Here is a 14,925-nt window from a genome sequence, read left to right as displayed (position 1 = left end):
TTCATACTGAAGTTGAATCATCCCATGAACAGCCAAGTACATGTTATACAGCGGGACGTCTCCAGAGCCCCATCCAGAGTGATCCTTTTGCCTTTGATTTGTAACTTGATGGGGGCTTGTTAGCTACCCATCTTCCCAAACTATGGGTTTAACAGCTCGACTCTCTACACACATTACTGATGATGTCACTGCTGCTCAGGGTTTCCTCATTGCCCTTAGTTATGAATCAAATCTCTTGAGTGTGGCTCAAATGCTTGCCTTGATCTCCTTGCTCAGACTTCAGAATTTTTCCAATCTGAAGCGCCCAGAGCATTGTTATCCAAAGGCCTTTGTTCTTTAACTCCAGACTTAGTAAGGAGCCTTTTTTTCCAGACAGTACTCATCCATTTACCCTAATCTTTCCATGTTCTTTTCATGACTTTTCACATTACAGAGAAACATGTGGAGTATTTTGAATTCTCTGTGATAGTTTTCCTGTTCCTGAATGGTACTTACTCCAGAATTAGTTTGTTAAAAATGAATTTTATTCCTGACTCCAGTGTCGAGTCTAACTGTTCTTTTTTTTCCCCCCAACAGAGTATGTATATTTTCCTATGTTCCAGGATTAAGCTGGTGAATGAAATTGAGTGTTGCTCAATTTTCATTAATTTAAGAGGCAGAGATAGAAAGACGAACTCGGACCCGGCGGCGTGGCCTAGCGGCTAAAGTCCTCGCCTTGAACGCCCCGGGATCCCATATGGGCGCCGATTCTAATCCCGGCAGCTCCACTTCCCATCCAGCTCCCTGCTTGTGGCCTGGGAAAGCAGTTGAGCACGGCCCAATCCCTTGGGACCCTGCACCCGCGTGGGAGACCTGAAAGAGGTTCCTGGTTCCCGGCTTTGGATCAGTGTGCACTGGCCCGTTGCGGCTCACTTGGGGAGTGAAACATCGGATGGAAGATCTTCCTCTCTGTCTCTCCTCCTCTCTGTATATCTGGCTTTCCAATAATAATAAAATCTTAAAAAAAAAAAAAAAAGAAAGAAAGACGAACTCCCATTCACTGATTGACTCCCCGTGCATGAGATGTTAGGGACTTGGCTGAGGCTACCCTGAGACCCAGGAACTCAATCCAGGTCTCCTGGTAGGTGGTGGGAAGTCGGTTACAAGAGCCTAGAGACATTAGTGTCGTGATGAATTGACAAGGTACTAGGGCAGTCCAGGGAAGCTACTGTGCACTGAGAATAGGAGAGGAAAATCAGTAGCATCAGTGAGCAACATTTGCATACAAGACTGGAATGACTCTCCTGCTAAGTACAGCAGGAATAAACCAAATACCAGTAATGGCCAGCAAGACCATCGTGTTCAGATGCCAAAGTTTGTTGTTATGAAGAATAATAACAGTATATTGTATGTGGAAAACGTGTAATTCCACATGTGGCTGTGGGTCATGTTTTCTAATGCACCCCGTCAACATAGAGAAAAGGGAGCTGTGTCTTGACATAGTAGGTAGAGCCACCTCTGAAATGCCCGTTCTTCACTTGACATCAGTTCGTATTCTGACTGCTCCATGCTGGTGGCCTGGGAAAAGAAACAGAACATGGCCCAAGTACTTGGGTATCCTCCACCCACATGGGAGACCCTAATAAAGCTCCTGGCTTTGGCCTGGCGCAGCCCTGACCATTGTAGCCATTTGGGGAATCAAACAGCAAATGAAAGGTCTCTTTATCTCTCTGTGTCTCCCTTCTCTTTCAGTAACTCTGACTTTCAAATAATCTTTAAAAAACAATAGGGAAAGGAAGCAACTAACCTGTGTGTAATTTAGACAAGTGATTGTTTAATGTCACTTAAACAGTGATGCTGATGAATATGGCACAATTTTAATATTTTAATTTAAATTTCTACCAATGCTCATATGTAAATAATTCCCTTTTTAATTTTTTTCCATTCTCTGAGAAAAGAAACTGAGCTCGTTTTTAACCGGGAGAGGCACACTCAGAGATGTTCTTTACAGAGGAAGAATACTGCCATCTGTTGTTCACTTAGTTGTAGGCTAAGCAAACAAAAGCCTGCAATTGTATCAGAATCCTTCAAATGCAAAAGACCACCCAAATCCCATCAGTTTTCTGAATGCATACGTATTTCACAAATTCACAGTTGATCCTATAATGCTTGATGACTCAGTCATGTGAGAGAATCCAATTAAGTTCTGATGTTTCTTCCACCCATAGAGTAATGCTTTCATTTGGACGGCAATTTAGACAACCAAACCATGTCACATTCATCTGTGAGAGCAGTCACTGGAGTAGCTCCTGGCCTACATGCTTCATATTGTTGCTGACTTCTCTTCCAGTTAGGAATAAGAGAACTCCATCATGAAAGGGTCAAATATAGCTAAGGTGATCTTTTTGAGTTCTTATTAGAGTAAGCAATTTAATAAGTATGTTTTAATAATGGAGCAATAAAATTGTGTTCTACAGTAATTGTCAATTTTGAATTGTGGAATGAATTCACTGGTGTCTGGAAAGCATATAGAAAACAGGGAATGTCGCATAACTTCTGATGTATTTCCAGGTAGATTGTAGGGAAGTCTGTGAGGACCTGAGACCATATGCCACTTCCTGTGAGTGACCTGAAGGACTTATTGAACATAAAAGGACTTCCAGAATTGTAGTAACTGCTGAAGTGTGCCGTGTGTCAGATCAGAAACTGAACATTCCTGAGGTAGTGCTAGAAAGCAGCTTGGTGAAGAGCCCTGTGTGTTTTCCTTCTATCATGCATGTATATTCTCTTAAGGAAAAAATCCAAATGTAAACTCATATTCCCTGCCAGAAATTAAAGTAAGCAAACATCTGTTTCCTTACTATGGCCTCTAGCCAAGGTGCAGCCTACAATGAGTTACTGCAAAATTTTCACATGATTTCATTTTTTAAAAATTTCCCAACCAATTTGAAGTCTAAAATTATAAATGGGCCCTATGAAAAGATAAACAGATATGCAATTTTGTTGGTTCTGAGGTCAGAACCAGTATGACACCCAAAGATCATATCATTGAATCCAACTTATCTTCTTTAGTAATTCAGCACATTAAAGACCATGATGCTATTTCCTGGTGTCATAAACAGCCTCCTGGAACAGGATTTGGAGGGATTGGGAGTAGAAAACCGTGCTGTGGAGATGTTGGAGGTGAAATGGTTTCTACAGATCCACCAGGCATGTTTTCCCGGCTTTGAAGACCAAAGCTGGGTAGGGAAGTTCCCAGTGACACTCCCCTTTTTATGTGTCATCTCTTGAACTGTTTATTCCTCTGTTTTCCCAACTTGCCTTTGCATCCTAAGAATGTTCTTCCCATGCTGTGGGTGCCTCCCAGGGTGACTAAACAGAAAGGAAAAAAAAATCAAAAATACACTTAACAATGAAGCTGACATGCCTGCTGGTAGAATTCTTTTCACATAGTGTGTTATAAATCATACCAGTGCAACCAAGCGTATTAACTGAAACCAGGACTTTTGCATAATTTCTTTTTAAACCCTAAAGTTAATCTCAAAACGATGATTGTGTTTTGGAGTAGGGAGCACAGTCTTTGAATGTATTTGCTCAGAATAAGAAGTGAAAATTTAGAGGGCTTTTTGTTGTTGATTTTATTGTGTTATTTTGGCTTTGTTTGTTGTAGTTATTTGCAGAGGAACTCATGACCCAGAACATGGAGGGTGACGAACCCTTGCATGCACAATAAGAACCTCTTGTACATGCAATGATGTTCAATACACTGCTAATGCTGTTGATCTATAACATTAAACAGGTGCTTTGATCCAAGAACTGCTTTTTGTGTTTGGTTTGGTTCTGTATTCTTTTTTAATCTTATTATTGTTGTTGTTATTGTCATCATCATTTTATGATACAGTTCCATAGGCTCCTGGGATCTTCTTTATCCACTCCCCAATCCCCCGCCTCCACCACATCCCTATATCATTACTAAAGTATAGTTCTTCATGATCCAAGAACTTCTGCCAAGTCCCTCTTTGTGCCAGATCTCATTAAGTCATCGTTAATACTGTCAACTAGGTATGCTTATTAAGTATTATTTAGAGATGAGGAATACGAGGAAAAAAGATGAAGAATTTCTCAGTATTAAGAGATCTCAGATTAGGTCACAGGCAGTCTGATAACAAATCCTATTTCTTGAAACACTTCATGTACAACCTTTTAAAATAAGCATCTGATCCCACTCTTTATAACTTTACTTTCCAACTTCTCACATGCATAATATGATAAATTAAACATACAAGAGGAAAACATTTATTTGTATGTTTTTGCTCCTTGTGTGCTAACTCATAAATTAAGCCTCAAGAAATGGGAATAACTTTGGTGTAGCTACTGGATTATGCCTTATTTCAAGTGAAAGGAAGCATTGTGTTTAAAAATACTATGAATACTTGTAACTAACATAGTTGGGAATTAAAAAAGCTCTTAGAGCATGTGATTATAAGAAATGTTATGTAAATTTTCCATACATCTAGTAATGTATTTTAAATTCAATACCTCTTGAGTATAAAGCTGTTCAGGCTTTAGCATATCTATTGCTGAAAAGTCAAATGATCTGCTTTGAATGTGTGTCCATTGTAAGGATCGGGGTCCCTACTTTCAGAATGTATCACACCCATATTTCATTGCAAATGCATGGCAGTTTATTTCTTACAGTGGACATGGCTTAAGAGTTTGAAGGCAGTTGTAGTTGAAAATCCTTCAAGAATGTTCTGATTATTTTAAAATTTTTTTCGCAGTTCTCTCCCAACTAATCCAGTGGAAATGCATTTCAGTACCTCATTTTTCTGAAGTTTATGTAAATATATTTAACTTAGTTTTTAAGGAAACACTTCCATTTGTACTCACACATCATTGTTTTATAGATGGTTCATTGGCATACATAATTTACAGTAATAAATATAAATAAACAGACCTGACCAAGCCAAGCTAACCCCTAGCAAATGTGAAGTTCAGTGACTGGGAGAGAAGTTGTGGTAGTTTCAGAGAACACTCTGTTCCCAATGAGCACTAAAGGTACACTAGGTGTTTTACCATAGGCAGTAAACAGCATCAGTGGTTGAGTAATAAGCTGTAATGTGTAGCTTAGACAAGATCAACAAATGGAAACTTTTCTGAAGTCTGCATAATCTTAAAATCTTTTTTTAAGAGTATAAAAGGCTTAATGATGTCACTAAATCATTTTAAAAGCATTCCCTTCGTTCTTTGACGTGTGCACGCATATATTTTATGTACTGAAATGAATGAAAAAGATCCAGCCCAGACCTCTGGTGTGCTATAGAATCCCTGGGGTTGGTTTTGGAAACCATCATGACATCTAAAACATTTTTTTGAAGATTTATTTTATTTTTATTGAAAAGTCAGAAACATAGAGAGGAGGAAGGTCAGAGAAGAAGATCCTCCATCCACTGATTCACTCCTCCAAGTGGCCTCAATGGCTGGATTTGAGCTGAGCCAGAACCAGAAGCCAGGACCTTCCTCCAGGTCTCCCACATGGGTGCAGGGTCCCAAAGCATTGGGCCATCCTCTACTGCTTTCCCAGGCTACAAGCAGGGAGCTGAATGGGAAGTGGAGCTGCCGGGATACAAACACACCCACATGGGATCCCGGTGCATGCAGGGTGAGGACTTTAGCCATTAGGTACTGTGTCGGGCTCCATCTAAAATGTTTTTACTGTGATCCAATCGGAACTATATGGCATTTGCTTTCTATCAAAGTTTTCATGTAGACATGACAGGGAAGGCTCATGGCTTCTGATTTTCCTTCAGTTAGGATAAATTAATTTCCAAAGCAAATGACACATTAAACGAATCACTGTGTCAGAACACATAAGAACTGTCACATTTTCAGATAGGGTTACATTTAACCTACTTTATTACGTTGCCAATTATGTTTCCACTAAAAATATGCGGGAAGCAGATCTGTGACTTGATTCTACCATCTTCACCTCCAAAGGAAATTAATTTATCAAGAAGTGATCCTAGGGGGCTGGTGCAATGGCTCAGTTGGCTAATCCTTCACCTGCAAGTACCAGCATCCCATATAGGTGTCAGTTTGTGTCCTGGCCGCCCCACTTCCCATCCAGCTTCCTGATTTTGATCTTTGAAAGCATTCGAGGATGGACTCTTGCACTCGTGTGGAAGATACAGAAGAAGCTCCTGGTTCCTGGCTTTACAACAGCTCAGCTCTAACCATAGTGGGCATTTGAGGGGTGAACCAGTGGATAGAAGATCTTTATCTTTGCTGCTCTTTGTAAACCTGCCTTTCCAATAAAAGAAGTAAGTCTTAAAAAAAATAATGCTTGGCAGGTAGATCTCATGATTGAGACCCCCAGAAGAGTCTTGGGAATGGGTCCTGGGATCTGGCTGCAAGCTCTGGTTTCCTCTGAATGCAGATTCTGGGAATCAGTATGTTCCAAGTGATCAGGTTTCTGTAAGCCATATGAGAGACCTGGATGGAGTTGTAACTGCTTGACTGTGGCTCAAGCTGAGAGAAATTGCAAGCATTTAAGGCATAAACCAGTGGTTAGGAGCTCTGCACACCCCTTTCTCTGCTCTCTGCTTCCAATTTCGGTGTCCTAGCACCACAGTCCTCAGTGCAAAAACAGGTTTTCTGTAATCAAACTGGTAGATCATATCTAATCTAGTACTTACGTTTAACACTGAATATATACAATTAATGTCTTTCTCCTGTCTTATCTAGAACCCTGGATAGCAATCTAGATCATCACATATCAAGGCTGTTTTCAGGATGAAGCTGTGGTCTGCTGTTTGGCACAGAGTTAAAGGCACTGCCAACCCAAATCAAAATGTCTATGCGCTCTCTGGGAGGCAGTACTGGTGGCTCACATAGCTGGGTCACTGCCATGAATATGGGAATCCTGGGGCGAGTTCAGGATTACCTGACTCATACCCTAGATGCTGTGGGCTTTGGAGCAATAGCTCAGCAAATGGGAGCTCTCTGCGTTGGTCGGGGCCTCACTGCATTTCACATCCATCCTTGGAAGATGATCAGATCAGATGGTGGAAGAGAGAGATGCTTAAAGAATAGGTGCATGGAAACCAAGAGAATCAGTTATTTTTGGTGTGATTTATAAAAGTGCACTTTCCTCCATTGTTTATCTGACTTAAATTCCAGATTTTCTATTTAAAGGTTGCAAGCCTTATTTGGTTGTCATTTAAATAGTGTCTGGGGAGCCATACTTACATTTTCTTAAATGTTAAATATAAATATTTCTGTTACAAGCAGAGGCCTGTGAAGTCAAATGTTTTATATTGTCAGGAACTTTTATTAAAGGAAAAGATTTGTTTGATGGTCGGCACCATAGCGAGACAACTGTGGCTTTTTGCTTGTTACAGCTCATTCCTGCACTCAGAGATGATTTTTAAGCTATTTAAGGCTCTCCTTAAAAGCTGCTTTCATGTAAATTTAATCTTCAATTTTCAATATCACTGTATAAGATTTCAGTGTTATTAGTATGCTTAGAAATCTAATGTTTTTAAGTAAGTAGGCATAAAAATACCCTTTGTGTGAGTCACTATTTTTTTCCCTGTTTGTATGTGATTTTTAAAACTCTGGCAACATAAGCTGATATGGTGATATGGCAAGTTAAGACTCTGCCTGCAATGCTGGCATCCTTTATCAGAGTACTGGTTGACATCCTGCTTGCTCTACTACCTGTTTCCTGCCCAGTGATGCATTAGCAGGAAGCTGGATAGAAGTGAAGTAAATAAAGCTTGAGCCAGTTATTCTGATAGGATATATGCACCCCCCCAAGTGGTGTCTTAACCTTAATGCCAAATTCTCAACTCTCCTGATATCCTTTTATTGAAAAACACTTGACGCTTGCAATGGGGGAATCTCAACTGAACTTGAGCTGTGGTTATGCAACAAGGTGGAGGAATCCACCATGGTGGGAGGGTTTGGGGAGGGGTGGGGAGAACCCAAGTATCTATGTAATTGTGTCACATAATACAATGTAATTACTGAAGTTAAATAATAAATAAAAAAAAAAGAATTAAGCTTTGATGTACAACTTTAATAAAAGTAGGTATACCTTAAAACCAAAAAAAAAAAAAAAAAAAAAAACACTTGAGAAGCAGACGCTTGGGGGGCACAGTGGTTGAGAAGTTGTTTGGGACTCCGGTATCCCAAATTGGATTCCCTCAGTGAGTTCCAGGTCAGCTCTGATGCCACATTACTGTTGATACACACCCTGAAGGCAGCAGGGGATGGCCCAGGTACGTGATTCTGTGCTACAAGTATGCGAGACCCGGAATGAGTGCCAGGCTGCTGGCTTCAAACTAGTCCAAGCATTGGGACTGAACCAGGAAAAGGAAGGCCTTTCTCTATAGCAAATAAATAATAAAAAGAAAAAAGCCACATGGTTATTACATGTGTATTTACCATAATTGAAGATTTATGATTGCCAGTAAAGTGTTAATGGTTTTATACATATAGATGTATGTGTGTATAGTTCATATATTATAATTTCTTTTAAGAATGACTTATTGATTTGAAAGGCAGATTGATGGAGATAGGAGAAACTGAAAAAGAGCATGTTGCATTCATTGGTTCATTCTGCATGTGGCCGCAGCAGTCACGGCTCTGCCAAGCCAAAACCCGGAGCTTTACCCATGTCTCCCAGTGTGTGGCAGGGACCCAACTATTTGGACCATTTCCAGCTGCTTTCTCGGGCATATTGACACACAGCTGGATTGTAAGTGGAGCAGCCAGGACTTAAACCAGCAGGGATCACAAGCAGTATTTCAATGTGCTGTGCCACAATGACAGCTCTACATACATTGTTGCTTGTAATTACATCATGAGTTAATGCAAAAGTCATGGCATGTAGAGTTTACTAGCTTGCCGAAGTCTATGCCCATAGGAAGTGACCTTGTCCGGAGTCAGGACCTAGATCCAGAACCTGCATACCTGGTCCTTGACCTGGAGTGGACGTGGGTGTGTAGTACATCACACTCTGACGGCACTCCAGTGTTGACCATCATTGGCACTTGTTTTAAGGCAGCATTGCCCTTGCCCTCCCTGAGTCCTGCCTGGCATTCTCTCTGGCCAGTAGCTTGAACAGCTTTTTTGTTTGTTGAAAGTCTCATTTGTTCCATCAGTCCAGAGCAATGGCTCTGTTGGTGCTCACCGGTTGGGCTGAATTCAACAGCTGTATCACAGAACTCTAGAGCTGAAATCCCCAACTGCATGAAGAGAGATACATTGTGATTATGAATATAAAGTGAGTAATTTTAATTACTGAGTAATATTAGTTGAATGAATACCACATACTATGTTCAAGTACAACATTTAAACATTACTAAAATTAAAATTTCATAGTGTATTACCGTTTTCAGAATAAGATTTCTAAATCATATACAAATATTTCAGATAGACCATGAAATGTATATTATGAAAAAGCTGTGTTTGGATATCAAATTATATTGTGCCAATAAGCTTTTAGTTGCGTTACTACATGAAATTTTTTCAAGTACTTTCATGTACATGTTGAACTCTTTATAAGGAATAAATTAATATGAATCTTTTCTCCCCCAGTTCTCTGAATTTGCTTTTTAGAACTAATATGCCTTTTTCATCTCTTCAGGTTTGGTCTACCCCTCTGCCAAGTTATAGCATTAAAACAATGTGCATTGAATGTGAAAACATGAGACATGATTTGATTTTTACTCAACAGAAACCCCAGGCAGGCCACTCTGTGTCTCAGTGGCCACGCCCAGCGGACCTCTGTGTGTTTGCAGAGTCGGGCCTGAGCTTCCCTGACCTTGGCTTGGTTTTGTGTCTCAGTCTTCAGGAACCAGTATCACTGTGGATATTGCTGTGATGGGCGAGGCCCACGGCCTCATTACTGACCTCCTGGCAGACCCCTCTCTGCCGCCGAACGTATGCACGTCCTTGAGGGCCGTGAGCAACCTTCTCAGCACACAGCTCACCTTCCAGGCCGTTCACAAGCCCAGAGTGAATCCAGCAGTTTCCTTCAGTGAAAACTATACTTGTTCTGACTCCGAAGAGAGCTCCGAGAAAGACAAGCTGGCTATTGCCAAGGTGAGTGTTGATGGTGCGGCCCCTTAAAGAGCTCAGCTTCAGTAATTGTCTCCTTCCTGGCAATCCAAGCTCATCTACCTTCATACCTGTTACTAGGAACGATGTATTGATCACAGGGAGAAAATTCAATAAAAGCATAAACAAACTCCTTACACTTGACAGCTTTTTGTAAATGGAAAATGTCCTTTTTGGTATTCCCTTGTTTGTTGAAGCTTTGGGAAGTTCACTTGACGCTATTACATGCCACATTCTGTTCTAAGTGATGACAGGTACCCACTAAAGATGTCAGGCTATAATCCCACTCCATTCTAGGGCAGATTCTGTTTAGAACATGTGATTTCTCTTGGATAACATAGGATGAAGTCCTTAAGAACACCTTCAAGGCTTTCTCAGATAAGGCAAATTTGGAATTCACCACAGTTTTAGTTAATTGTGGATGATTTAAAGCAAAAGATGGCTGTAGTTATTTGTATTTATTTTTGCATTACAATTTTCACATTGCTAATGTGAGACTCTCTTGAAATGTGAAACTTACTACACACAGAGGTTACATTCCAATAATTCAAATTTTAGGATTTTTAAAAATGAGATCATTAAATTTAATGTTAATTCAATGTAAATTCAATGAAAATATACTTAGAAGCAAAACAAAGCAAAACAAAAACCTTCTAGAATATGAGGCATTTCAGATAAGGAGTGCTCAGCCTGCCTAAGATATGAATTCTACAGAAGATGTGACATTAGGGTCCTGTACCAAGTTCAGTAAAAATTAGTAATGTTAAAGACTAAGACATCCAGGCGCACTCAACACACTTGTTTAGTTAGAAATAGTTATCCCCTACAGCCAGCAATCTTGAGCTGTCTCTTGAATGAAGAGAATTCACCTAGAAGCTTCCTTCAAACTTAGTGCTTCCTTGAGGAAAGGCATTCCTAACAACGGTATGCCACTGAAGACAGGGAGAAAGTCAATGACTGGTTTCCTTTGCGTGTCCAAAAACAGAGATGAGGTCGATGACACAATTCAGGTAAGAAATTTGATCTTTGCTGGTGTTTCACTTACACCTGAGTTACCTGCTGAGAAGTTGATTTACATCTTAAGGAGATGCTGGAGGGAATCCAGTATCGGAGGTACAGTGGCACTCAGGATGCTACGTTTCTCAAAGCTCATCCTATCTTAGAAAAACAGAATGTGTCTTCGTAAACTGTGCCTACATAGTTGATTTGCCAGCCATTAGCCCCAAATAAAAGTCAGCTAAGATTCTACCCATTATGATTGTTGGTGGCATGACTCTAGGATAGTACCCTCACTTAGGCTGGAAAGTGAATACCCCAGACTTATGTCTCAATCTTGATAATACCTCATTTCTCTCTTAGATTATAGCCAGAGAAGAAGTAATCCAGAAAGGGAACAGCAAGTTGGCCAGCAAGGTCTTCAGTTAAGAGGCTGTGATGTTGATGATTCTTGTATGTCTTGTTGTAGGAGTCACAGTAACCTAAAGAATTGTACATTCTACAAAAAGATACATTCCTTAGCATACCTTCTATCACTCATATACCAAGACAGTAAAATCCAATCCATAACATTTGGGACTGGAGACTGTTGAACAAGGTGATGCAAGATAATCTGTGTTACCAACAGGGACTTTTGGTTTAGGGGGCAGGAGGAACATTCTTCATAGTAATATAAAATGTATCTGTGGGTAAGTAAATCTTGCTTAATCAATACAATTATGAAATTATCCTAGAAGTAATAATTAATTTTTATTTGTATGGCTCTAGATTTGAATAAGCTTTGAAATCGAGACCTGCAGATATGATTTTTATAGTATTCCTTCATTGGACCAGATATTGGATATCTGACTACTCAGAACTGGCATTTGTATGTCTATGTATTTACTTATTTCTCTGAGACATCGAAAGTACGTGTGTTCTGACTGTGCAAATGCCTGCAATGGCCAACACTGAGCTGAGTCAAAGATAGGAGCTGGGAACTAAATCCAGAGCTCACTCAAGGGTGGCCAAAGCACAGGTACTTAAGCCGTCACCTCTGCATCTTAGGGTGTGCTTAACTGGGGAACTAGAGTTAGGAACAAGAGCTGGGAATTGAATTCAGGCACCCTGATGTGGCACAGGGTCATCCTGTCCACTGGACTTTACGCACCACTGAACAGCCTGATGTTAGATAACTGATATTCAGCCAGTGTGAGCTAATCAATTCACTTATAATCTTAAACCTCATTTCCTTCTGCGTTATTACATAAATTTAGTGAAATAAATTATGTTTGCTAATAAAATCAACACTCCCTCCTAGCGCCTGAGAAGGAGTTTGCCCCCTGGCTTGTTGAGACGAGTTTCATCAACTTGGACAACTACCACCTCTGCAACAGGTCTACCCACCTTGGAGCCTGCACCAGTAAGGAGGGACCGTAGTGCCAGCATCAAACTGCATGAAGCACCTTCAGTCAGGTGAGACAATGTTTCTCCTGGTTTCATGTCTCCTAGGAAAGTTACGTACAAAAGGGAGTTGTACAGTAAGCAAAAGGGAAACCCACCCAATGAGCAGGATTCTTTAGTCTTTAAGGAATTCATGGAAAAACTAGACGGGAACAGTGGTTGTTTTGCTAAAAACAAAAAGCAAAAACAAAAAATCTTGAAACGCGTGAATTATTTTTCTGTAATACTAACTTGCAGTAAGGTTTGAAAACCCCTCATATGCTGCATGGATTTCAACCATTTTTAAAGCATAATATACTTACCCTTGATTCCATTTTCCATGAACATCTTGAAGTTCCTGTGTAGCTTTGGAAATAGGAAAGGTCTATGCTTTCAGTGTCAAGCAATGTAAGGATTAACACTAGGAAAATTGCATTTGAACTCAGTTATGTGGACTTAAATAAAAATGGGAAGGATGAGTTGCCAATATAACCTTGGATGAAAAGAGCTGAGCCCAAATTAAGTAGACTAGATTTTTGCTTGCCATGATTTATACCCAAGATCTGTCATCAAAGACATCCAGCCTTATATCTGCAGAGTGAGATTCCCCTGGCAAACTAAATCAGCTGCTCCATAGGAGAGGCACAAAAACATGTGACTATGTACATCAGCATCCCCAAGAACTATCGCAATGAAGAGCACCTGTGAATGTTCAGGCATTTGGTGACTTAAACTTTATTCAGTATATTAATCTGAGTTTTATAAAAGTAACATAAAAGCTGGGATTACCAACACTAAATGAAAGACATTGCTAAGATCCCAAAAGAATTTTGAAGAAAGCATCTTTTTAATGAAATAATTTTAGATGAAGCTTTTGTACTTATCCTTTTTGATTCAGAAGAATTCAGTTGAATTAAATAATTATGAAGACCCTTGCTGTATGATCTCAGATTTGTGAAACATACACACAGCTATATGATCTCCCCACTTCATGACCTGACACATGAAAATTAATCACATCCTTGTTGAATTACATGATAGCAATTTCAGCACCATGCTAAGATGGGCTGATAACTGGAAACCTTTCCATCCAAAATAATTTTTGAAGGTTTTGTTTTTGAAAAGCAGAGATTCAGAGAGAAGGTGAGAAACACACTGAGAGGTCTTGCAACCATTGATTTGCTCCCCCAGTGTCTGCCAAAGCTGGGCTAGGCTGAAGCCAGGAGCTAGCAGTTTCGTCTGGGTCTTGGGTGTCTGTGGCAGAGGCCCAAGTGCCTGGGTTACCTTCCATTGCTTTCCTGGGCGCATTGGCAGGGAACTGGATCCGAAGAGGAGCAGCCAAGACTTGAACTGGGGCCCATATGGGATTCTGACATTGGAAGGTGTGACCTACCTCACTTTGCCATAATACCAGCCCCATTTCAGAATAATTCAACGATTTCTGCATGTTATTGCCTTCTTGAAGGAAAATTTTGATTTCTCCCATATTAATTAATGTTCTGATTCCTATAGAATGAGAAGCAGAAGTGAATGATTGTCCCATATATAACTGTGTGATCACTCTGTCTTATGAGCCGGTCTTTGATAAAACCTCTAAATGCCATCACAGAAAAGAGTGCTTCCTCACAATTGGAATCAGAATATTCTGGTCCTTATTTTTTTTAAAGGATTGATTCATAAATTTCAAAAGCAAATATTTATCAATGGTAATTAAAAGCATACATAAAAATTTCTTAAGAAAATGAGTAACATTCTCATTACCTTAAGAAAATACGCTTTTGCATATCAGTCAAGAGCCTTCCTATTCGACTTGCCTATTTGCCAACTTTTTGGCCGTAACTGAACAAATGGTTGTTGATAGTTGCCACTCATGCCTTCTCAAATGTTTTCTTTTTTCCTATTGTTTGTTCTGGCCATATCTCATTCCTCCTCCTTTTCCTCTTCTTTCAATTAATGAAATGGAATTGGAAGATGACAGTGGAACCTTCATGAGAAAGTGATTCCAAAAACGTTTTTGAATTGAAGTCCCAGGGATTCTCCCATTCTGCTTCTGAAATGCGAAGACAAATAATTTTCGCGAGAGATAAGGAATAGCACAGGATTCTGCTTGTTCTCTTTCTCCTAAAAATACTCAAGGATGCCTTGCCTGAGTTATTTTTTTAATGGTCTATTTTACAGCCCTTAATTTCACTGTGCTGCAAATAGTCCTAATGGAAAGTATGACATTTTTACCCTTATGAAGAAATGTCCAGAATTCAAGTGCTTAGGGGGAACTAATATGTAAGTGAGTGTGCCACTGCGAGGTGCAGCTAGCTTTACCCTTGATCTTGAAGCAGAGCTAACATCCTCTTAGCACACCTAATGCCATGAGGGCAGATCAGTTTTCAGATTCCAATTTTCGCC

General features: G+C 40.0%; 1 protein-coding gene across 1 annotated transcript in view; it reads left to right on the top strand.

Annotated features, from left to right (window-relative positions):
• The window catches only part of PDE3A (phosphodiesterase 3A), a 244,735-nt gene that overhangs the window by 194,002 nt on the left and 35,808 nt on the right, over window positions 1–14,925 (top strand). The window contains exons 3-4 of the mRNA XM_058655656.1: window positions 9,832–10,089; window positions 12,401–12,555. Coding sequence (XP_058511639.1) covers window positions 9,832–10,089; window positions 12,401–12,555 — 413 coding nt within the window. The remainder of the gene's footprint in view (window positions 1–9,831; window positions 10,090–12,400; window positions 12,556–14,925) is intronic.

The sequence above is a fragment of the Ochotona princeps genome, chromosome 27, assembly GCF_030435755.1.
Source record: "Ochotona princeps isolate mOchPri1 chromosome 27, mOchPri1.hap1, whole genome shotgun sequence".
NCBI lineage: Eukaryota > Metazoa > Chordata > Mammalia > Lagomorpha > Ochotonidae > Ochotona > Ochotona princeps.
This window is presented reverse-complemented; position numbering and strand designations above follow the sequence as displayed.